The sequence below is a fragment of the Pseudophryne corroboree genome, chromosome 5 (assembly GCF_028390025.1).
Source record: "Pseudophryne corroboree isolate aPseCor3 chromosome 5, aPseCor3.hap2, whole genome shotgun sequence".
NCBI classification, from domain to species: domain Eukaryota; kingdom Metazoa; phylum Chordata; class Amphibia; order Anura; family Myobatrachidae; genus Pseudophryne; species Pseudophryne corroboree.
The window spans coordinates 374,005,590-374,032,046 of record NC_086448.1 but is presented as its reverse complement, the minus strand read 5'-3'; the positions used below and the strand labels follow the sequence as shown (position 1 = coordinate 374,032,046).

At 44.2% G+C, this 26,457-nt stretch overlaps 1 protein-coding gene across 3 annotated transcripts in view; it reads right to left on the bottom strand.

Moving 5' to 3' along the window:
- Positions 1–26,457, bottom strand: part of SLC12A7 (solute carrier family 12 member 7) — a 952,187-nt gene that overhangs the window by 43,870 nt on the left and 881,860 nt on the right. For all 3 annotated transcript variants that reach the window (XM_063922663.1, XM_063922664.1, XM_063922665.1), the window contains exon 22: positions 9,875–10,050. In XM_063922663.1, the coding sequence (XP_063778733.1) occupies positions 9,875–10,050 (176 nt within the window). The remainder of the gene's footprint in view (positions 1–9,874; positions 10,051–26,457) is intronic.

Genomic DNA, 26,457 nt, shown 5'->3' with positions numbered 1-26,457 from the left:
TTCACCATTCATAAGTACTCATTGATTACAAAAAGCCTCCGTGTAGGGACCATACTTCCTACTCATAATATACCGAGCGGTGCGCTCTTGGTCTCCTCAGCCTGAACTCTAGCTCCTGAACGCCTCACCCATGCCCATTTGGCTCCCATTGTGGGCTTTTTTCACAACATACCAAATGGCCCACACGAGATGATGGTGAAAAGTTCCTTACCGAGCGCTTTTCACCCGCTCCTGCCTCCGCTGGCCAATACCACGGTCCACTCCAGTAGTGATCGCCCTGTGTACCCAGACTAGGCCCCTACCAGACCCCTCAGCACTGGAAGTATTGAAGTATTAACAGCAATAAATTAATACCCCACCTTTTTCAGTGGAGGTTACAGGTCTACTACTTTTGGGTTTCTATCCACTGGAATTTTGTTGGGTGAGAAACAAGCTTATCGATCACCCTTTCCAATGAATGTCACCAGGAAGATTTCCTGAGAGTCAGCGAAAAATTCCTTTACTTTACACAAATCACGTCTGCGTATGCTAACACAGCACGTATGATGACGCAATTGCACGGAATTACGCAAATGGTATCACGTTGTGCAGCGTATCACGCACACAGATGTGCGGTCCAATCAAACAGCTTATAGATACTTGTTATCTATACGCCCTACGATCACGGGAGTCAAATTCACAAGCTGTGCTCCACAGCCGGAGCGTAACACCAACCCTTTGGTCAATATATCACGCTCCTCCGCACGTTTTTCCTTTAAAAACACATAGTATGAAAAATGTTACACACACTCAAGGAAAATTAGTCTCCCATGTGTCATAAAGGATAATAAGACAATAAACACCCTAAATATTCACAGTAATGATGATCCACCGTTTCTTTTATCAACCTGAAGAAAGGTGACCACCTCCACACAATAATTATTGGCAGTGGGGTCAAGGACAAAACGAAATATATAGTGCGGTGATCCTTTTTACAATTGATTGAATTTATGCAAATGATGCACTTACAAACACACGGATATATATCTGCATTTCAAAGATGGTTCCACTGATGTAAGAGGAGAGCTTTCAGATGTGTCTTTAGCATGAGAGATGTTTAAATCTGTAAGACTGAATATACTTGCCTCCGCATAGTATAAAGGAGCGCAAGTAAAAGAATATAGTGCAATAGTTTTTTGTAGAAACACACATTTAATACAAAATGCACTTACAGACATAAATGATTCAAAGGCATGGTATGAGAATCCAAAAGAAGGTACATCAGCTCAGCATACAGCCCACAAACCCACGGTCCCCAACAGAAGATCTCTAGATCCGGATACAGGAGATCAGGAAGTACCCTCAGAGTGGTGGTGTTGAAGCTGGCGAGTTCCCTTGTAAGCAGAGATTGTTAGAAAAACAGGCACTTAACACGTTTCTGACTTGAAAGTCCTTCGTCAGACGAAGGACTTTCAAGTCAGAAACGTGTTAAGTGCCTTCTTTTGGATTCTCATACCATGCCTTTGAATCATTTATGTCTGTAAGTGCATTTTGTATTAAATGTGTGTTTTTACAAAAAACTATTGCACTATATTCTTTTACTTGTGCTCCTTTATACTATGCGGAGGCAAGTATATTCTGTCTTACAGATTTAAACATCTCTCATGCTAAAGACACATCTGAAAGCTCTCCTCTTACATCAGTGTAACCATCTTTGAAATGCAGATATATATCCGTGTGTTTTTAAGTGCATCATTTGCATAAATTCAATCAATTGTAAAAAGGATCACCGCACTATATATTTCTTTTTGTCCTTGACCCCACTGCCAATAATTATTGTGTGGAGGTGGTCACCTTTCTTCAGGTTGATAAAAGAAACGGTGGATCATCATTACTGTGAATATTTAGGGTGATTATTGTCTTATTATCCTTTATGACACATGGGAGACTAATTTGTCCTTGAGCGCCACATGTGTGTGTAACATTTTTCATACTATTCGATTTCAGTGTTGTGGATGTACACTTTTATTACACTCATTTGGGCTGCACCTTGGTCTTAATTGCACACTGGAGTTCTCACTCTTGCCACTACCTTTAAAAACACACACACTATGTGCCTCAAATACCAATTAATACGTAAGGTCGCTAACCTTCACGCCACCAAGCCTCTGTTAACTCAGTGCCTCACCGACGAGATCCAGCTTTCTGGGGTTCAATCCACTCACACTTTCTTTTCAACAACCCACACTTTTAGCTATTCTGTACAGAAAAAAAAGTCCTTTACCAGTGATTGATAACATCCCCTTCAGAGGTATTACACTTTAAACAAAGTATTATAGTATAGTAATGTGCTTTAAAATCGGATAGTTACCTGTTAAAATGTGTTTTGTCCCACCTTATCAATCAATTTCTATTACGCGGCTAACTTCCGCTTGCGTAAATACGCACTCACGTTTCCCGCCTGTGCGTCCACGTATCTGTGCATCGCTATATACGCGTCCACGTACTATTGTACTGACACGTGTATACTTGCGTACGCAAATATGTATCGCTGCGTACCTTTGCACGCAGCTTGCCACACTCTGTTACCCAACTCTAGTAATACAATAAAAATAAAAACACTATTTGTATTGTATTGTATTGTAGTAGTTAAATAATGCTTCCACGTTCCCTTTGAGCACCGGAAGTCCCCTGCCGGAAAGCTTCCGCTACGTGCTACCTAAACTTTTAGGTAGGAACGGAGCTTCACTTATGAAATGCAAATATTTTGCGAATTGTCATTAACAATAACACTTTAACGATCAATTTTAAAACACTTCAATATAATATGGCTATTGACTATTATTTAAATGCTATGATTCAGATTGGATAGCTATCTTGCAGAGCATACACGGATATAAATATACATATATCCATATAATAATAATAAATATATATATATATATATATATATATATATATATATATATATAATTTCTTTGAAAGTCCGCACTCACATCAGAAAAATCCATATATAGGGGTGCTCCTCAAAAAACCCCAAGGAGAGTTTCACATATACCAGGTATCCGAGACCAAAGAGATCTCAAAAGAGGGCACTCACCAGTCCAATAAATTAAAAGGCTTTTATTAGTTCATCGCAGTCATCAATAGATAGTCGACGTTTCGACCTATAAGGTCTTTTTCAAGACAGTCACCGCAGACATCCAGTCAGCATGCCAGCTAACAGCATACTGACTATGCCTACCGGGTCCCCTTATATAGCAACACAGCAAACATTAATTAGACAATCATCAGTAATCAATGATCACACCTGACAATGCTGGCGCCCCAACACTGCATAAAGTATATCACAAGATAGCACTAACACAAAGGTCTGTTACACCATACATATCAGCAGGTTCAATTATACACACCTGTTCCTAACCACCATCAGCCGGGGAGGCACAGTGCACACCCGGAAATACCGGAAGTGCATCATATGCATTCCACCGGCTCACTACAAATAACAACAACGTAGGACACAAGCTAAACGTTCACAGATGCATATAGTACATACCCACCAACTCACCAGATGCACTATACAGTGCATCTACAAATAATGCTGCAGTATATTTCACCCAATGTTGAAGACGCAAAAGCACAGTATATACACCCGGAAGCACCCGGAAGTGCTTATATTACATTTCACCAGCTAATGAGACACATCCTGTCATCCTCGTGGAACGCAAACCCGGAAGTGCCGGACGTGCACTACATGCGCTCCACACGTACAGCGGGCTGCGTTCCACTATATAGTTATAATAAACCATCAATGCCATAAATCTCAGCCTAGCCAATGTCATTGCTGCATGTAGACAAAACACCTATATATCATAGTTATCTAGTATTTTAAACAAATAAAATCTATTTAAAGCTCAATATTAACCATATAGGTGGAGGTAGATGAGAGAATGTAAGGCACTCCACTCAAATACAGCGACTATATGGAGCGCTCAACACAAAAGGTACCAGACAAGTGTATATACAGCAGGTGGATCCCTCTACATGTTACTTAGACGTATATTAAATATATTTATAAAAATATTCTAAGACTGCTATAGAAGAGGACCCGGCAGGAAACTGGACTATCCAATGAAAAAAATCTAGAACAATATAAAGATAGCCTACACTATCAACACTTAACACTAAACATATAAGATATACACATAACACATAACACTTGTTGTGCCTCTCATAAAAAGGAGAATCAAACTATGATTCTCGTTCACCAACTAATGAATGAAAATATTTAAAGGATTGTGTTCATTAAGGCCACGTGGGGCAATGGTGTCAAGCCTGTAGATCCAACGAGCTTCACATATCTTTAAAGAAAGTACCCGGTCGCCGCCCCTCAGGGGTTCAGGAATATGATCAATCACCATACACCATAGTGAAGCAACTTGGTGATTAGCATGTAGAAAATGTATTGCCACAGGTTTGTCAGAAGCACCAGTTTCTATGGCTTGTCGAATAGAGTATCTGTGGTTGGCCATCCGCTCCCTAAATGATCTCTTGGTCATTCCCGTATAGTAGAGACCACACGGACAGATGATTATATACACCACAAAAGCACTAGTGCATGTCAAATTGTGCTTAATGGGTATTCTTGTACCATTATGTGGGTGGCGAAAATCTTTACCACTGAGCATCGAGTTACAGGTAGTACACCCCTTGCATTTGAAGCAACCAGTCCTTCCTGAGCGTAACCAACATGCAGACCCTACAATAGGTTGCATGGTGGGACGCATCAGTAGTTGGCGCAGGTTGGGACCTCTCCTATATGCACACATCGGGGGTTTAATTCCACGTAATTTCAAGCCAGGGTCTGTAGCTAGCAGTGGCCAATATATATATACACACACACACACACACACACACACACATATATACACACAGACATATACACACACACACACACACACACACACACACACACACACACACACATATATATATATATATACACACATACACCCACACACATTATTTGACTCTCATAAAACCCCCACACAGCACATGTATTCATACACACATACTGAATGAATGTAGTCTCTACAGAGCATCTAATTTGCATCTCAGATGTTCACATGCTTGCTGTTCCAGGGTGGTTGAACAGGTTCATTAACATTTCAATTGCCTATCTTGTAGCAAGCAGAGGGTTAACAATTCCTGGAGAAAAAACAACAACTATCATCTGTGTGTAATTTTTACATGAAGTATTTATCTCACTATTACTCTCACTAGGCCCAATTGAAACACTATTTATAATTGACTATGGCATGGGTTAGTTAAATTCATTGGTAGCTTTTAAATGGTAATGAATTTGTACATATATATTGTTTATTTGTGACAAAGGAAACAAATTGTTTAACAAACTGAAAGTCAGCTGTTAGCTAGGTGGATAGTGACCTTACGTACATAAAATGGCCACTGCTCCTCCCCCTTCCCAAGCCATGTGCATGGACAAAATGATGATCACACCGTGCGGCCGGAATACAAACACTAAGCTCTTTTGTCACACATAAATCCCAATTTATACAAGCACCGGAAGTTGTCCTAATAGACAATTCCCACTGCATGGTAACAACGCTTCCACACGCTCTTTCAGCATGAACAAAGCTTTGCTACTTCAGGCCTACGTTAGCAGTATGTGAATAGGCCTCAGCATGCTAACACAGCTATATCCATACTATGCACAAACTTTTAAATGCTCTTTAAATTTACTTAACAGATAAAGAATCCAATCTGAATCAAACACAATATGACTTACTGAACCTTGTTTAGCAACAATAAAAATATGCTGCAGCATTTCTAATATTGTGTGTTTTTATCACACTCACAGCAACAAAGAAATATATTGTCCCTTGATTCATATCAGCGCCTTACTGATAACACAAAAAAATGGCATGCGGTTCAGCAGCATCTAGATGCATCCATCCTTAGCTGGTAGACCACAGCAGCGTCTGTACTGCGCATCACTAAGTACGTGATATCGTGGACATAGCCCCCAACTGTAAAGTTATAATTATTTCTCTAATAAATATTTAAAATGCCAGCGATAATATATATTGCTGCAGACGCAAGGCGCATCTTATTATCATATACGATAAAAGTGCGCTGTACGTCGCACACACTACATCCCTTAAGAGAAAGCAAGCAGTCGCACACAATGTAGGCTGAGGTCCAATGCTCAGATATATATATTTGATATTAAAAGGTCTCTCCATCTTTGAATCTGCACCAACAGCAACTAACAGAACTTCCTGGGTGAGAGGAAATACCTATATACTGTGTATTGGGGGAGGTACATGTCTGGGACTGAGTCTTCTGTTATTGGTCCAGGGAAGGGAGGTCTCTCATTCATGATGTGTTATTGGTCAGTTCATATGCAAGCAACGTCTAGTTTGATGATGCAATTATAGGAGTTAGCCACTGGTTTCTTTCTGCACACATGCTGTCTTTCAGGAAATCCTTTGTTCACTTTAGAATGTGGCTTCATATTCATAAATTTAATCATATCTAATCGTTGCAATGTGCTACAATCTACCCATAGCTATCAAATTAATACCCACATTCTCCTGATCAATTGACACTAAGCATGATATGTTTAACTTGTTCCATTCCAATAATACACATATATATATATATATATATATATATATATATATATATATGATGTTACACGATATTATATAATTTAATACAAAATGATGCTAAACATGTTTGGTCTGTGTGTTGTATGAATATGTTGTATATGTCTTTGTGGCTTCTCTGTGCGAATGTGTATGCTACCGTATATGTGCAAAACGCACGAACAGAGACCCATCTGTTTGGAGTTTGCATGTGGTGTGTATGTAATATTTTTGACTTCGACAGGCCAGAGTCTCAGAGCTCTGGCCGTCTCGCATGTGTTAGTTTAAAAAAAAAAAAAAACTGAAGAGGGAAGAATAGGATCAAGTGAACAATAAAGCAAAACAAGAGCAAAGCATTGTGAACCTGTTAAAAAGCCATATTATGTGATATAGTATAACATTTAAATACACTAGGGGGTGTTGAGACGTAAGTAGTAGAAGTAACAAGAAAAAAATGTACATTCACTAATATTTGATAGTATAATCTTTATCAAATTTTATTTAGATGTAATGAGAAACCCCAGTAACAGAAATTAAAAATATATTGAACAACACTTGTGCCGAATGTTTCAGAATGACTTGAATATAATAAAAAAATAAATAAAAATGTATTAGACCAAGTGTATCCATTGTTCTAGCCACCTACAGTAGCAGGCATGCATGAGAGACTTGAGAGAACTCTCTCCTGCATGGCACTGGAACTGCCATCTGCTGGTGCAGGTCATCGTGCTGTTACTGGATTTGCCAATCAAGAGAACAGACAGCCAAGTATAGCAATTATGGTAGAAACAAAAAAAGCGACCACACCTGGCGCCACCATATACAAAATTGATTTACCAGCTTACTTGGCAGTGAAATGACAAAAGATGTACAATAACCTCTTTTCAGAGATAATAGGTATCTGCAAGATCAGAACCAAATTTACATAGTGCAACCAATTTGTATAAAATATAAGGAAGATTTATTATTGGTTCAACTCACATAAATATGGGTCAATAGTGCATATCATTCACCAAATGGCATCAATCCTCAGTTCTCATAGGCATCTCAGTACACTGAAAACTCAGAGGGATAATATATAGTGCAATAGAGCTTCACCATATAAAATTTATTTAGACAAAAACACACTTCTATAAAACATGAATTTAAAAGCATATATCACCCATTTGGGGTAGAATACTGGAAATCCAATTCGCTACAGAACCAGCTGTGTCAGGTCTCCTGAACGGGATCCAGTTGATTAGAGCCTTGTGCTTAAGCGCGCTTTCGGTCCTCAGACCTTCCTCAGATGCATAAGCGTTATGCTTCTGAGGAAGGTCTGAGGACCGAAAGCGCGCTTAAGCACAAGGCTCTAATCAACTGGATCCCGTTCAGGAGACCTGACACAGCTGGTTCTGTAGCTAATTGGATTTCCAGTATTCTATCTCAAATGGGTGATATATGCTTTTAAATTCATGTTTTATGGAAGTGTGTTTTTGTCTAAATAAATTTTATATGGTGAAGCTCTATTGCACTATATATTATCCCTCTGAGTTTTCAGTGCACTGAGATGCCTATGAGAACTGAGGATTGATGCCATCTGGTGGATGATATGCACTATTGACTCATATTTATGCGAATTGAACCAATAATAAATCTTCCTTATATTTTATACAAATTGGTTGCACTATGTATGTTTGCTTTTGATCTTGCAGATACCTATTATCTCTGAAAAGAGGTTATTGTACATATTTTGTCATTTCACTGCCAAGTAAGCTGGTAAATCAATTTTGTACATGGTGGCGCCAGGTGTGGTCGCTTTTTTTGTTTCTAGTATTCTATTTGGGGTCTTGGTGAAGGCTCTTTGTATCACATAGGCTGCCACTGTATTTGAGAGCGCAGATCAAACTACTATTCCTGTTTTTATAGCAATTATGGTGGCAAGAACTGCATGAAGGAGTCCTGAATCACTCAACTGAAATGGACTGCTAAAACGAAGGCTGGGTCGATGAACGCTATATCGCTAGCAGATCGGCAGGTGTGTACACCCGATAGGTCTGTGAACAATGTTGTTTACAGACATATCAGGTCAGCCCTTTCGCACAGCCAATGCCGATACTGTATATCATCCACATCTTCTTTGTGTGTACGATCAACCTGCTGACCGTGCGATAGGTCGGCCGCAGCAGCCATTACTGTAGATTGGAGAAGTCGATGGGCATAGTCAAATGACTATGCTTTCAGACATATCGGGTGGTGGATTGGTAAATGTGTATGCTCAAGATCGTCTGTGCCAATCATTACATCGGTCTGCTGTAAGACAATATAGTTAAAGGGCAACTGCTCAATTTAAAAATAAAAAAGTTTTTAACGCAGTTGAACTTGGAGAGAGATAAAGTGAAAAGGGATAAAATATATTATTATGGTCTTCTAAGGGAGTGACTGCTCTTAGATGGGACAAAGCAGCACATAAACGATACAAATAAACTCAGTTGACATAATACAAAATAATATACACAGCACAAGTTTTCTGATTAAGGGCAGATGTACTAAGCCTTGGAGAGTGAAAAAGTAAAAAGAGATAAACTAGCAACCAATCAGCTCCTAACTGTCATTTTCCAAACGCAGCCTGTAAAATTAATGTTCGAAGCTGACTGATTGGTACTTTATTACTCTCCAATTTGTTTCTCTTGTCGAAATTTCTGGATTTTCCTTACCTGTATTTGAGCCTTAAGTAGGATCATAGCTATAGATTGGAGATAATGGTTTAGTGGTTAGCCTTTAATAATGTAATCGTTTGCACTGAAATTCTTCCTATTGTAACTAGGTTTGACTGTATTCACTATAGTTGTACGACATGAATTGTGTGTAATTCATTATTGTCAATCCATCCATGAAAAGGTTTCGGTTACTGTTAAAGGGGGTGTTAATTATGTTACATCACTCCTTATTATCCTTCAGCCAATTTTGTAATTGAACAGAATTAAAAATACTTCCCTGTTGTCTTACACCTGCTTGTACATTAACCCTCAGGCCACTGAATGCTTGCACAATATTCTAGTCACATAAATCCCAGGAAGAAGTGAGCCATCATTTTACCTGTAATTACCATGTGTGCTGAAAGCCACTGTAAATAACTCAACACATTTCTAAAAACAATAAAATAAACCTTAGTCCCATAAAGGGTAGGTTTTCAGGTCAACAACTAAAATATATTTGAACATAACCTTTCTATAGCAACTTACGGTTTCATGTTAAAAATATCCCGGTAATTTGCAGCATTTAAATCTTTAATTTTATGCTTCTCAGCAATGAGCTTTTCTTTAGTCCAAGTCATCTGTACTTTTTCTGGCGTAGCAGCACTTGATTTGGCTACTACTGCTGAATGTGATGCAGTATTACGGTCATGGATCAGCTGCGCCTGAGTAAAAAGCAAACAGAAGTTTAAACAGGTTAAGTATTTCTCTGACGTCCTAGTGGATGCTGGGAACTCCGTAAGGACCATGGGGAATAGACGGGCTCCGCAGGAGACTGGGCACTCTAAGAAAGAATTAGGACTACTGGTGTGCACTGGCTCCTCCCTCTATGCCCCTCCTCCAGACCTCAGTTAGAATCTGTGCCCGGCTCGAGCTGGTTGCACACTAGGGGCTCTCCTGAGCTCCTAGTAAAGAAAGTATTTATTAGGTTTTTTATTTTCAGTGAGATCTGCTGGCAACAGACTCACTGCTACGAGGGACTTAGGGGAGAGAAGCGAACCTACCTGCTTGCAGCTAGCTTGGGCTTCTAGGCTACTGGACACCATTAGCACCAGAGGGATCGAACACAGGCCCAGCCTCGGTCGTCCGGTCCCGGAGCCGCGCCGCCGTCCCCCTTGCAGAGCCAGAAGACGGAAGATTCCGAGGAGAAAATCGGCGGCTGAAGACTCCGGTCTTCATTAAGGTAGCGCACAGCACTGCAGCTGTGCGCCATTGCTCCCCATGCACACCACATACTCCGGTCACTGATAGGTGCAGGGCGCTGGGGGGGGCACCCTGGGCTGCAATTAGATTACCTTAAAAATGGCAAAAAACACATAATATAGTCTAATAAACTATATATGTGTAAAAAAATCCCCTGCCATAATATTAATAAAAGAGCGGGAGAAGTCCGCCGTGAAAGGGGCGGGGCTATCTCCCTCAGCACACTGGCGCCATTTTCTCTTCACAGTTCCGCTGGAAGACAGCTCCCCAGGCTCTCCCCTGCAGTTTCCAGGCTCAATAGGGTAAAAAAGAGAGGGGGGGCACTAAATTTAGGCGCAATACTGTGTATTATAGCTGCTATAGGGAAAATCACTTTGTGTAGTGTAAATCCCTGTGTTATATAGCGCTGTGGTGTGTGCTGGCATACTCTCTCTCTGTCTCCCCAAAGGACTTGGTGGGGTCCTGTCCTCAGTCAGAGTATTCCCTGTGTGTGTGCGGTGTGTCGGTACGGCTGTGTCGACATGTTTGATGAGGAGGCTTATGTGGAGGCGGAGCAGGTGCCGATAAATGTGATGTCACCCCCTGCGGGGTCGACACCAGAGTGGATGGATATGTGGAAGGTATTAACAGACAGTGTCAACTCCTTACATAAAAGGTTTAATGACATAACAGCTGTGGGACAGCCGGCTTCTCAGCCAGTGCGTGCCCAGGCGTCTCAAAGGCCATCAGGGACTCCAATGTCGACGACGACGAAACTAATGTACATTCCACTAAGGCTATCCGTTGCATGATTACGGCAATGAAAAATGTGTTGCACATTTCTGACATTTACCCAGGTACCACTAAAAAGGGTATTATGTTTGGGGAGAAAAAGCAACCAGTGGTTTTTCCCCCTTCAGATGAGTTAAATGAAGTGTGTGAAGAAGCGTGGGCATCCCCTGATAAAAAATTAGTGATTTCTAAAAAGTTACTAATGGCGTACCCTTTCCTGCCAGAGGACAGGGTACGTTGGGAGACATCCCTGAGGGTGGATAATGCGCTCACACGCTTGTCAAAAAAGGTGGCACTACCGTCTCAGGATACGGCCGCCTTAAAGGAGCCTGCGGATAGAAAGCAGGAGGCTATCCTGAAGTCTGTATATACACACTCAGGTACTATACTGAGACCTGCTATTGCTTTAGCTTGGATGTGCAGTGCTGCAGCAGCGTGGTCTGATTCCCTGTCTGATAATATTGATTCCCTTGACAGGGACACTATATTGCTAACCATAGAGCATATTAAAGACGTAGTCTTATACATGAGAGATGCACAGAGGGATATTTGCCGGCTGGCATCTAGAATAAATGCAATGTCCATTTCTGCCAGGAGAGTATTATGGACTCGGCAGTGGACAGGTGATGCGGATTCTAAAAGGCACATGGAGGTTTTGCCTTACAAGGGTGAGGAATTGTTTGGGGATGGTCTCTCGGACCTCGTTTCCACAGCGACAGCTCGGAAGTCGACATTTTTACCCCAGGTTCCCTCACAGCCAAAGAAAGCACCGTATTATCAGGTACAGTCCTTTCGGCCCCAGAAAGGCAAGCGGGTTAAAGGCGCGTCCTTTCTGCCCAGAGGCAGGGATAGGGGGAAAAAGCTGCACCATACAGCCAGTTCCCAAGATCAGAAATCCTCCCCTGCTTCCACTAAATCCACCGCATGACGCTGGGGCTCCACTGGTGGAGCCAGATGCGGTGGGGGCCCGTCTCCGGAACTTCAGCGACCGGTGGGTTCGCTCACAGGTGGATCCCTGGGTTCTCCAAGTGGTATCTCAGGGATACAAGCTGGAATTCGAGACGTCTCCCCCTTGCCGTTACCTCAAATCAGCCTTGCCAGCTACTCCCCTGGACAGGGAGGTGGTGCTGGCGGCAATTCACAAGCTGTTCCTCCAGCAGGTGATAATAAAAGTTCCCCTCCTTCAACAGGGACGGGGTTACTATTCCACAATGTTTGTGGTATCGAAACCAGACGGTTCGGTGAGACCCATTCTAAATTTAAAATCCTTGAACACTTATATAAGAAGGTTCAAGTTCAAAATGGAATCGCTCAGGGCGGTTATTGCAAGCCTGGAAGAGGGGGATTACATGGTATCACTGGACATCAAGGATGCGTACCTGCATGTCCCCATTTACCCACCTCACCAGGTGTACCTCCGATTTGTGGTACAAGACTGCCATTACCAATTCCAGACGTTGCCGTTTGGTCTGTCCACGGCACCGAGGGTATTTACCAAGGTAATGGCCGAAATGATGATTGATGATACTCCGTCGAAAGAAGGGAGTTCTAATTATCCCATACTTGGACGATCTCCTTATAAAGGCGAGGTCCAGGGAGCAGTTGTTGGTCGGAGTAGCACTATCTCAGGAAGTGCTACAACAGCACGGCTGGATTCTGAATATTCCAAAGTCGCAGCTGGTTCCTACGACGCGTCTGCTGTTCCTGGGTATGATTCTGGACACAGAACAGAAGAAGGTGTTTCTCCCGCAGGAGAAGGCCAAGGAGTTGTCATCTCTGGTCAGAGACCTCCTGAAACCAAAACAGGTGTCGGTGCATCACTGCACGCGAGTCGTGGGAAAGATGGTAGCTTCTTACGAGGCAATTCCATTCGGCAGGTTCCATGCAAGGATCTTTCAGTGGGATCTGTTAGACAAGTGGTCCGGATCGCATCTTCAGATGCATCGGCTGATCACCCTGTCCCCGAGGGCCAGGGTGTCTCTGCTGTGGTGGCTGCAGAGTGCTCATCTTCTAGAGGGCCGCAGATTCGGCATATAGGACTGGGTCCTGGTGACCACGGATGCAAGCCTCCGAGGTTGGGGGGCAGTCACTCAGGGAAGAAACTTCCAAGGACAATGGTCGAGTCAGGAGGCTTCCCTACACATAAATATTCTGGAACTAAGGGCCATTTACAATGCCCTAAGTCAGGCAAGACCCCTGCTTCAAAACCAGCCGGTGCTGATTCAGTCAGACAACATCACGGCGGTCGCCCATGTAAACCGACAGGGCGGCACAAGAAGCAGGATGGCGATGGCAGAAGCCACAAGGACTCTCCGATGGGCGGAAAATCACGTGATAGCACTGTCAGCAGTGTTCATTCCGGGAGTGGACAACTGGGAAGCAGACTTCCTCAGCAGGCACGACCTCCACCCGGGAGAGTGGGGACTTCATCCAGAAGTCTTCCAACTGATTGTAAACCGTTGGGAAAGGCCACAGGTGGACATGATGGCGTCCCGCCTAAACAAAAAGCTAAAAAGATATTGCGCCAGGTCAAGGGACCCTCAGGCGATAGCTGTGGACGCTCTAGTAACACCGTGGGTGTACCAGTCGGTTTATGTGTTCCCTCCTCTTCCTCTCATACCAAAGGTGCTGAGAATAATAAGAAAGAGAGGAGTAAGAACTATACTCATCATTCCGGATTGGCCAAGAAGGACTTGGTACCCGGAACTACAAGAAATGATCTCAGAGGACCCTTGGCCTCTGCCTCTCAGACTGGACCTGCTACAGCAGGGGCCCTGTCTGTTCCAAGACTTACCGCGGCTGCGTTTGACGGCATGGCGGTTGAACGCCGGATCCTGATGGAAAAGGGCATTCTGGATGAAGTCATTCCTACGCTGATAAAAGCTAGGAAAGATGTGACAGCAAAGCATTATCAACGCATATGGCGAAATATGTTGCTTGGTGTGAGGCTATGAAGGCCCCAACAGAGGAATTTCAGCTGGGTCGATTTCTGCACTTCCTACAGTCAGGAGTGACTATGGGCCTAAAATTGGGATCCATTAAAGTCCAGATTTCGGCCCTGTCGATTTTCTTTCAAAAAGAACTGGCTTCACTGCCTGAAGTTCAGACGTTTGTTAAGGGAGTGCTGCATATTTAGCCCCCTTTTGTGCCTCCAGTGGCACCTTGGGATCTCAACGTTGTGTTGGATTTCCTAAAATCACATTGGTTTGAGCCACTTCAGACCGTGGAATTAAAATATCTCACGTGGAAAGCGGTCATGCTTTTGGCCTTGGCTTCGGCTAGGCGGGTGTCAGAATTGGCGGCTTTGTCCTGTAAAAGCCCCTATCTGATTTTCCATATGGACAGAGCAGAATTGAGGAGGCGTCCCCAATTCCTCCCTAAGGTGCTATCAGCGTTTCATGTGAACCAACCTATTGTGGTGCCTGCGGCTACGCGGGACTTGGAGGCCTCCAAGTTGCTGGACGTAGTCCGGGCCCTGAAAATATATGTTTCCAGGACGGCTAGAGTCAGAAAGACTGACTCGCTGTTTATCCTGCATGCACCCAACAAGCTGGGTGCTCCTGCTTCTAAGCAGACTATTGGTAGCTGGATCTGCTCCACGATTCAACTTGCACATTCTGCGGCTGGACTACCGCATCCTAAATCAGTAAAAGCCCATTCCACGAGGAAGGTGGGCTCTTCTTGGGCGGCTGCCCGAGGGGTCTCGGCTTTACAACTTTGCCGAGCTGCTACCTGGTCGGGATCAAACACGTTTGCAAAATTCTACAAGTTTGATACCCTGGCTGAGGAGGACCTTGAGTTTGCTCATTCGGTGCTGCAGAGTCATCCGCACTCTCCCGCCCGTTTGGGAGCTTTGGTATAATCCCCATGGTCCGGTACGGAGTTCCCAGCATCCACTAGGACGTCAGAGAAAATAAGAATTTACTCACCGGTAATTCTATTTCTCGTAGTCCGTAGTGGATGCTGGGTGCCCATCCCAAGTGCGGATTGTCTGCAATACTTGTATATAGTTATTGCCTAACTAAAGGGTTATTGTTATGAGCCATCTGTTCGTGAGGCTCAGTTATTATTCATACTGTTAACTGGGTATAGTATCACGAGTTGTACGGTGTGATTGGTCTGGCTGGTATGAGTCTTACCCGGGATTCCAAATCCTTTCCTTATTGTGTCAGCTCTTCCGGGCACAGTTTCCCTAACTGAGGTCTGGAGGAGGGGCATAGAGGGAGGAGCCAGTGCACACCAGTAGTCCTAATTTTTTCTTAGAGTGCCCAGTCTCCTGCGGAGCCCATCTATTCCCCATGGTCCTTACGGAGTTCCCAGCATCCACTACGGACTACGAGAAATAGAATTACCGGTGAGTAAATTCTTATTATTTCATTCATATCTAAGTGATCTAGCAACACTGATAAAAGCAATAATGGAGCTTCCGCTGTCTCCGTTTATTAACACAACATCATGACTCCTTGAAAATGTTTTATTATGCAGTTCCTTGCATTAGATAACAAAAAGTATGTTCGTTACTCTTGGTCGAATGCTCTGTTCTACATCTGGCAGGTTGTGGCAGGTTGTATAGCACAAAGCTGGATATGTTGCATTCTCAGCCACATACTGTAGGTATGCTAATAAAGGAGTAATGAAAGTCTGGGTCATAACTTCACTTACAATTTATCAAAAGTATTTTTCAGATGGTATCTATAATGAATGCAAAACATAAGACAAGATAATCACTCACCTAAGGCCATTTTTCAACGTTTGTGCTCATCACACTACATCAATATCACTGATTTTTTATGGAGTACCCACACAGAACCTGATGATTATTTTGTTTTGCTAGCCTTAGTCGATAGATTTAAAGCAGCAATTAACTATAAAGCAAAACCTGGTTGTTTTTGCCTTAAAATTGCTGCTTAAACTCTAGTGGTTTTCTCATCAAAATTATGCCGGGTCCAGCAAATTGCAGTCTTATGGCCATATTATCTTGCCCAAGTTTATATTTCAAGATAAATATGGTCTCATACTACTGGAAAGAGCAAAAGATCTCTAAAATACTGCAAATATTATTATCATGGTTATCCCATATTTATATGGTGTCGCATGGGTTCCACAGCCTCCAACAAAGTACATAAACCTATGAGCAAAAAAGACCTTGACTTACAGTACGAGACAGTGCAGGACAAGTACATGGGTTATAAACATTGCTGCATCAGAGGACATGACGCTCAAGAAAGCAGCAGGGCAGCAGCAATCAAGTAGGGGCCAATGTTAGGGAGTATGGGGTCGTTAGTATAACTATACATTTCGCTACAGTATTTCTCACTATGGAACTAATATCTAGAAACTGCTCTATGGGCTCATGTTTAAGCAAACACAATGCAGACTGAAATACAAATTACATAATGAAGGAAAATATATTGAACTTGAAATACATTAACAACAATAGTATCCTAAAGGATAAACAGGAATATGAAAGAATACCTTAGGACTTAAAGACCTGGAGTAAAAAGTCTAACAGTTTAAACCAAAAGCACAAAAAAGACAAAAACAAAACAGGTTGATGAAACCGTTTATCACATATGAAACAGATCTTATTGAGAAGGACACATCCTTTGATCAACATTTTTATTTAGAACAAGGACCACAAAAAATGAGAACTGGGGCCCATGCCCCTATAATGAAAGCATACTTCATGGCCACCTCAGTGTATCAGGAGAAACTGGCAAAGTACCAAAGAATAAAAGTGCCCAAAGTACCCAGCCAAGACAACCAGCAAACATTTCCAAAACTTCATAAGTCATTTCAGATGATCTTTGCAGATGATTCCTTCCTGAAAATATCTTATAAACTACAGACTGAGAACTTTATTTAGGGTTTGACACATTTTGAATACAGTACATCCAAAAATAAGCATAAAGTTTTGATGGCAAAAAAAAATATATAGGAATTTAATACCTACCGGTAATTCCTATTCTCGTAGTCCGTGGTGGATACTAGGGATCTGTACTTTAGTACCATGGGGTATAGATCGGGTCCACTGGAGCCTGGCACTTTAAAACCTTTAGTGTGTGTATGTGTGTGCTTGCTCCTCCCCTCTATGCCCCGTCCACAAGACCCAGTCCAGGAAAACTGTGCCAGAGGAGGCGGACATACCACGAGAGAAGGAATAATTACAATAGCAGTGAGGCAACAAGCCAACACACAGCCATAACCAAAAGGAGGGCGTTAACCTGAACAGAGGATAGCAACACCAACCTAACCAGGATAGCAAAGCTATGCCAACAACATAAAAGGTCTGCAACGGTGGACCAACCAAACACTTATTCAGGTAAGCAGGAATCGAAGCACTGAGGCGGGTGCCCAGTATCCACTATGGACTACGAGAAAAGGAATTACCGATAGGTATTAAATTACTATTTTCTCTAAAGTCCTAGTGGATACTGGGGATCTGTACTTTGGTACCATGGGGAAGTCCCAAAGCTCCCAAACGGGTGGGAGAGTGCGGAGACCCCTGTAAAACCGCATGACCAAACTAAAGGTCATCCCTGGCCAAGGTGTCGAACTGACAGAATTTCACAAAAGTGTTCGAACCAGACCAAGTAGTAGCTCGGCACAACTGTAAGGCCGAGACACACTGGGCAGCCGCCCAGGAAGAGCCCACAGACCTCGTCGAGTAGGCCTGAATAGACGTCAGCAAATGGTAGAGCCGCCGAAGTATAGGCCTGTTGAATGGTCAACCTGAGCCAACGAGCAATGGATTGCTTGGAATATGTAGAACCAATCTTGGTGGCATCATAAAGGACAAACAGCAAATCAGATTTTCGATCACGAGCCGTCCTCTTGACATAAATCTTCAGAGCCCTCCTACATCCAAGGACTCTGGCCCAATGGAAGCGTCAGACAACACCGGAACCACAATGGGTTGATTGACATGAAAAGCTGAAACCACCTTTGGCAAAAACGGAGGACAGGTCCTGAGTTCCGCCCTGTCTTCATGAAAAACCAAATAAAGGCTCTTACAGGATACGGCCCCCAATTCAGAGACACGTCTTGCAGATGCCAATGCTAGTAGCAGCACCGTTTTCCAGGTGAGAAATTTTAACTCCACCCTATGTAAGGGTTCAAACCAGTCCAATTGAAGAAAGGAAATACCAGACTGAGATCCCACGGAGCGGTGGGAGGTACGAAGGGCGGTTGCATATGAAGAACGCCTTTCAGGAAAGTTTGTACATGGCAAGTTGTTTCTGGAAGAAAATAGAGAGCGCCGAAATCTGGACTTTGATGGAGCCTAAAAGCAGGCCCATATCCATTCCCGCTTGCAGGAAAAGTAGAAAACGACCAATTCTAAATTCCACAGGAGACACCTTTCTACTTTCACAACAGGAAACATACTTTTTCCAGATATGATAATGTTTTCACGTCACTCTCTTTCTGGCTTGGACAATGGTGGAAATAACCCGGGAGGGAAGACCTTTTCTTGCTAGAATCTCCCTCTCAACTTCCAAGCTGTCAAACGTAGCCACTGCAAGTCTGGATAGACGAACGGACCTTGTTGAAGAAGATCCTTTTGGAGCGGTAGAAGCCAGGGATCTTCCAGAGCCATGGTTAGGAGGTCTGAGTACCACGCCCGTCGAAGCCAATCCGGGGCAATTAGAATTGCTTGAACGCTTTCCCTTCTTAGTCTTATTAGAACACTTGGGATTAGCGGTAGAGGGAACACAAACTGGTATATCCAAGGCGTCGTCAGTGCATCCACTGCTACAGCCTGCGGATCCCTTGTTCTGGAACAGTAACGGCATAGCTTCTTGTTGAGACGAGAAGCCATCAGATCTATCTGCGGACAGCCCCAACAGTGAATTCACTGTTGAAACACCTGGGGCTGTAGGCCCCATTCCCCACAAATGGAGGTTGTGTCTGCTGAGGAAGTCCGCTTCCCAGTTGTTCACTCCTGGAATGACTATGGCTGAGATGGCCCTTGCGTTGGCCTGCGCCCAGACGAGTATTCGTGACACTTCTCACATCGCCGCTCTACTTTTTGTTCCCCCTTGTCGGTTTATGTACGCCACCGCCGTGGCGTTGTCCGATTGAACCTGGATCAACCGATGCCTCAGGAGATGGGAAGCTTGTAGAAGGGCATTTTAAATTGCCCTGAGTTCCAGGATGTTTATTGGCAGAGAAGATTCCTGACTTGACCATATCCCCTGGAACTGGGCCCCTTGGGTCACAGCCCCCCAACCCCGGAGGCTGGCATCCTGTCAGTAGAATCCATGATTGGATACTGAAATTCATGCCTTCTACCAGGTGAGGAACTTGTAGCCACTCTGAGAAAATGAGGTCTGTGACAATTAAGATAGCTATGCCTCATTTCCCATGTCAAATATGTACTTTTTATACCCATATCCATATACATCTAATTAGTCTGTTTGTTCATTCTCCATAACATGTCCATTGCTGCTCACCCAATACTGTGTTTAAATCAACCTAAATATTGTTAATATATGCAATTGTGTAATGTTGTATGTTACCCTTTAGATAATGTATTTGTGTTAGATCTAGTTTCCTATTGTTTTCATACACCACAGTAGACACTCAAAGGTTGAGTCATATAAGGTACCATTGTCCATGTTTGCTTACTCCCTATTGTCCAAAAAAGTGAGCTGACCAGACAGGGTGGCTCTCTGACTGATGTAATCACCTTGATTAGAATATGTATTGTATTCCAATTCTTTAGATCCTAAGACACAGAGGTCACATACACCCCAGCAATATGAAGCTTCTAGAGGTATAAGTAGAGCTACCCAGAGAGCTGAAGAGAGATTCTTTGATCCCAGGCTAAGAAGTAATGTTCTGCCAGGAATCTACTTGGGGACCCATTATATTGGATTTATCCAGGACTCTGTATTGCTAGAAGAGACTCTCTGCTCCCAGACTAAGAAGTAATGTTCTGTCAGGAGATTGTGGTGGGAATTGTCATGTGGAATTGGATTACAGAAGTGTGCTGAACTGTGTTATAACCTATTCTGTCAATAAACACCGGTTGATTTTTCATCTACCACCAAGCTTGAGTGATTTGGAACCCGATATCTTCACATTTGGCGGCAGCAGTGCGATCACTCAAGACACCAGCAGAAAGGAATAAACCACAGCAGGCAATGGATTCCGCCCCGCTATGCTACCGATACAGCAAGAAGGGAGTCCTGCAAGAACTGTGTCATGCAAGAAATATTGTATTCAACACAGTGGATACCAAGGGGTCCCTAATTGGAAAATTGTCTCAATGGGACTTTGAGCACCCTTGTGATGAGGAAGAGGAGGATATGGTCCAGAACTCAGCGGAGGGGACCAGTAATGGAACCAGGGCAGTGGAGATGTGGATGGAAGTTCGTCAGCATATTGGCAGATTGGGAAGCCGGATATGTTATTTATATTCACCAAGATGCAGTACATTTGGGAGTACTAGAATGAAGCTCAGTGGGAAATCTGCAGGTTGAGAGTATCCAGCATACAGGACAAGTTGTGTCATCTGGGGAATGCTTCATGCACTGCAGAAGTGAAGCAGCCACATGGAATCTGCTGGGGGAGCCAGAGTTTGTGGAATTCAGGGAGGAAGTGATCGCCACAGTGGCCTAAATGACACGAAGGATACAATATACAGAGACGGAAGGGCAAGTGCAGAGTAAATTGTCTTCCCAGACAGAGCCAGAGGAAGTGGCATTGGATCGGGGGCCTCTGGATACCCCAGCATGGCGAGACCAGTGTTACAGGGTGGATGCTGAAAGGCACCATCTGCAACAGCTTCACCCATACCCAAGGGAAGAAGTTGCCCAGTGTTCGATACGGAAGGAAGCACGTGTTGAAGTGAAGAATGCAGTGACCACAATCCAGGCACCCCAGGAGGAACTGCACTACAACTTCCCTTTTGCCGAGATGGAAGATGAGGACTTAGTGAGAGTGTGCCAAGAACTGTCTGCCCAGTATGTTACACTGGAAGAGTCTGACCTTGACCAGGTGGATGCAAGGAAACACTGTCAGCAACCCGTTCTCTTCTCCCTGGGGGAATGTCGCAGTGAAACACTCTGTGACCAGCCTGAGCTGTGTTACAACAGGCCATTTGCAGGCTTGAAGGATATAGAAACCATTGCAGCGTACCAGCGAGACAAAGACATTGAGGAAGAAGTCGCCATGGTCACCCTACCACCACTGGAGCAACAGAGCCTCCAAGGGAATCCTTCAGGTGAGCACCAACCAGTCCTGGCTACTGAGCCATTCAGTGTTGTGTTTGGGGGAGGGGGAATTGGCTTTTGAGGGAAAAGACCTGGACAGGGATCCGTCAATCCTGTCAGCTTCTCTGCAGTCACATAGGGAATTACCTGAGGGAACAGTGAAAGTGTCTTTTGAGGAAGAAGAGTTAAGAGACAAATTGTTGGATTTTGCTACTTCCCTGCAGCCAAAGTTCAATTTGCCTTTGGCAATAGGGCAGGAGCCCCAACATGTTACTGCCATTGGACAGATATTGGGCATGCAATCCGAGGAGGGTGGAGGAGAGCCCCACACTGTATCTGAGGCCGTCCTTATGCAACTGACAAATTTATGTTTGGGACACATGGATAAAATACCCACTCCTGAAGTGCCAGAGGCGAGTGATGTAATGCACCACCACAAGGGAAACTGCTCTCAGCCCGCATCCCACTATTTGCTTGTTCTCAGGTGGGAGACCACGGAATGAGTGGGAGAGGTACAGGCATTTACAAGTATGTTTTGGGCCCAGAGTTATTAGCTACCAGGGACATATAATTGGGAATCTGGTGAAGAACTGAGCAATTGTGGATTGCTGTTCATAATTCCACCAGACCCAAAAGGCCGGTCATTAGACTTCAGAAAACATGTCCCTCGGTCCTTTTGACCCAGGTGGGGTTACAGTGCTAGCTAGTTTGTATTGCCCAGGCACAGGGCTTAAAAGTGGTGGAGGAACTTCTGAATTGCTAATCACCCTCTCACCAAACCTAAGGAAAGACTTACTGGATTGTCTCAACAGCCTTGCTTGGCCATTGAGGACTTTACCTACAACTTGCCGGGACACTGGGTCTAAAAAGTGGGAGGAATGTGAAAAAATGAGGTCTGTGACAAATAAGATAGCTATGCCTCATTTCCCATGTCAAATATGTACTTTTTATACCCATATCCCTATACATCCAATTCGTCTGTTTGTTCATTCTCCATAACATGTCCATTGCTGCTCACCCAATACTGTGTTTAAATCAACCTAAATATTGTTAATATATGCAATTGTGTAATGTTGTATGTTACCCTTTAGATAATGTATTTGTGTTAGACCTAGTTTCCTATTGTTTTCATACACCACAGTGGACACTCAAAGGTTGGGTCATATAAGGTACCATTGTCCATGTTTGCTTACTCCCTATTGTCCAAAAGTGAGCTGACCTGACAGGGTGGCTCTCTGACTGATGTAATCACCTTGATTAGAATATGTATTGTATTCCAATTCTTTAGATCCTAAGATACAGAGGTCACACACACCCGAGCAATATGAAGCTTCTAGAGGTATAAGTAGAGCTACCCAGAGAGCTGAATAGAGATTCTTTGATTCCAGGCTAAGAAGTAATGTTCTGCCAGGAATCTACTTGGGGACCCATTATATTGGATTTAACCGGGACTCTGTATTGCTAGAAGAGACTCTCTGCTCCCAGACTAAGAAGTAATGTTCTGTCAGGAGATTGTGGTGGGAATTGTCATGTGGAATTGGATAAAAGAAGTGTGCTGAACTGTGTTATAACCTATTCTGTCAATAAACACCGGTTGGTTTTCATCTACCACCAAGCTTGAGTGATTTGGAACCCGATATCTTCACATTCAACATAACAGAGAAATCCGGGCTTTTGGAGATAAGGTCACTTTCTGATGTATGTGAAAGTGAGACCTCGACCATTTGTCCAGCAGATCCAGCTGAAATGGCTGGGTATGAAATCTGCCGTATTGGATTGCCTCGTAAGCAGCAACCATCTTGCCCAGCTAACGTAAGCAAAGATGTATGGACACCTGGTGAGGACGGAGCACTGAGCGGACCAAAGCCTGGATAGCCAAGGCCTTGTCCATCGGAAGAAACACCTTTTGAGGCACTGTATCCAGTATCATTCCAAGGAATTGGAGGCGTTTGGTCGGTTCCAGGGGAGATTTCTGGAAGTTTAGGATCCACCCATGAGCCGTAAGCAGGCGAGTCGTCAGATCGATGCTGTGCAAGGGACGTACCCTGGACATAGCCTTTATCAGGAGATCGTCCAAGTAGGGGACTATGTTGACTCCCATCCTGTGCAGTTGCAGCATCATCTACGCCATGACTTTGGTGAAGACCTTCGAAGCTGTGGACAGGCCATAGGGCAAGGCCTGAAACTGGAAAAGGTCATCCACGATGGAGAACCTGAGGTAAGCCTGATGAGGGGGGCACATGGGAATGTGTAGGTAAGCATCCTTGACATCGAGGGATACCAAGAATTCCCTCTCCTCCAGACTGGACACCACTGCCTGCAGGGATTCCATTTTGAATTTGAACACCCGCAGATACGGGTTTAGAAACTTCAGGTTCAAGATGGGTCGCAGCGAACCGTCCGGTTTTGGAACAACAAAAAAAATGGAGTAAAACCCCCTTTTGTGTAACGGAGGAGGTACTGGAACTACCACCCCTGTCCACAAAAGTTTTTAAATAGCTTCTTGAAAGGTAACTTTTGCAGCGGGCAAAACTGGTAAGCCCGATTTGAAAAATCTGTGAGGAGGAAGTGCTTGAAATTCCAGCTGGTATCCCTGGGAAATGAGATCCCTCACCCAAGGATCCCGGCAGGACTTCGCCCACACGTGGGCGAAGTGTTGAAGGCGAGCACCCACCTAAAAGTCAACTTGCTACTCGGGCCAACCGTCACACATAAGTCTTCGCGGCAGGGGATCCGTTGGTCTGGTCCAGGGTTGCAGGTTTACGGGACTTAACACGAGATCCTCTAGGAGTGGTGGAGACGCCATGGCCCCTGCCTCTGAACCTTGCCACACAAAAGGACTCTAAAGGAGGGTCCTGTGTAAGAATGTCTAGCATGTGGCACAGCCGATGGCAGATAGGCAGACTTTTCCGCTGTTGCCTGGGAAATCCATTTATTTAATTAGTTCCCAAACAAGGCATCACCTGTAAAGGGAAGACTTTCTACACCCTTTTTGGAATCAACATCCGCTGACCATTGACGCAACCACAGAGCTCTGCGTGCCGAAACTGAACTGCCATAGCAGTAGTGCGGCCATTTATCTGACACAATTCCTTTATAGCCTCGTTCATAAAATTTGCAGCATCCTGTATGTCATAGGTCTGCAAACTCGGTCCTCATTACCCCACACAGTGCACGTTTTGCAGGTCTCCTCACAGAATCACAAGTGAAATAATTAACTCCACCTGCGGACCTTTTAAAATGTGTCTGTGTGTAATTAATACACCTGTGCACCTGCTGGATTACCTGCAAAACATGCACTGTGCGGGGTAATGAGGACCGAGTTTGCAGACCTATGCTGTATGTGTTGCAGCAGAGTAATGAGCTCATCCAGGGACAGATTACCTAATCCATTGATAATATTATAGGACCACTTGACCATTGCCCTGGAAATCCACCCACAAACTAATGTGGGGCGCTGTGCTACGCCCGCTGCCATATAAATTGCCTTGAGAGTGGTCTCAATTTTACGGTCAGCCGGCTGTTTTAGGGATATAGCCCCTGGAACCGGCAGTACCAATTTCTTAGACAGTCTGGACACAGACGGATCGACTGACAGGGGGTTTTCCCATACCTCCCTGTCCTCAGCTGGGAGGGGAAAGGTAGCTAAAAACCTCTGAGGTATTTTAAATTTCTTATCACGATTTAACCTTGCTTCCCTGGCCAGGGAGTTTAACTCTTTAGACACAGGAAAAGTTGCTGAGGTCTTTGGTCTAACATTAAAGTACAACTCATTTGGTTCTGACTCCTGATCCGGTACGTGAAGAACCTCTCTTGCCGCAAAAATGAGGGTCTCAACCCCTGGGGACAGAGAGCTGTCCTCATCCATATCATCATCATCCACATCAGGCTGATCAGAATCAGAGCACCTGGGGCAGTGAGCTTTTATGTGAAACCAATAGAGGGGGCTGAGAAGCCTTTCTGGTATCTGCTGCTTTTGCCATACAATCAATAGAATGTTTTAACACCTGTCTCTCCTTTCTAGCTGCAGCTAATTCTGAATCATGCTTTTAAAGGTATCTAGCCAGTCAGGTGTATGTGAACTGTGTCCCTGAGGAGATAAGTTGTACTGTTCACACATGAGAGGCCCTGGTGATGAAGTGGTAGCGTTACAAGCAGCACACATAACCATGTCAACAGACATTTTGACACAGCTGTAATATAGCGCAGCTCACTGGAAAACACCCCCACACAGACCCTAGAGAGCCCCTAGAGCGACACTGAGGAGGGGAGACCAGCACACAGAACACAGCAGCACAATGTTTGAAATAATGTGTATAACCTGATAAAAAAAAAGTGCAGCGGCACTACCGCTGGTGTGCTTCCCCCTGCTATGAACCCCTGGTACCAGTACAGAGTCTGTAACAGCGTGGGTCCGTGGAGAAGCAGCGTGCATGCAGCCTTGATGATCCACAGCAGCAGGAAATGGCGCCTTCCCGCCTCTGGTCCAACTCAGGTGTGGTCCCTCACAGTATTATACTGGCCATGAGTAAATTTCATATAGATAACAGCACAGACAAGCCCTAAGGGGCAGTGAGCACTGAAGGGCATGAGCCCTGAGTCAGTTTTGTCCGTGGCGGGCACCGCAGCTCATGGCCTGTGACTGCACCTGGGACCCCGGTGTAACACTCACCGCACCTCGATCTTCGGCATCTGTTAGAGGGTGGCGGCTATCTGCTGGCTTGGGCACACATACTAACGATGTGTGATCAACACCTCAGGAGCTCAGTGTCCTGTCAGCTGGTATTATGAACCATTAACCCTCAGGAGGTTGGTTCGGTTTCCACTCTAAGTCCCACAAAGCAGGTAGCCTGGTTGCCAACCAGGACCACCTGAAAACAA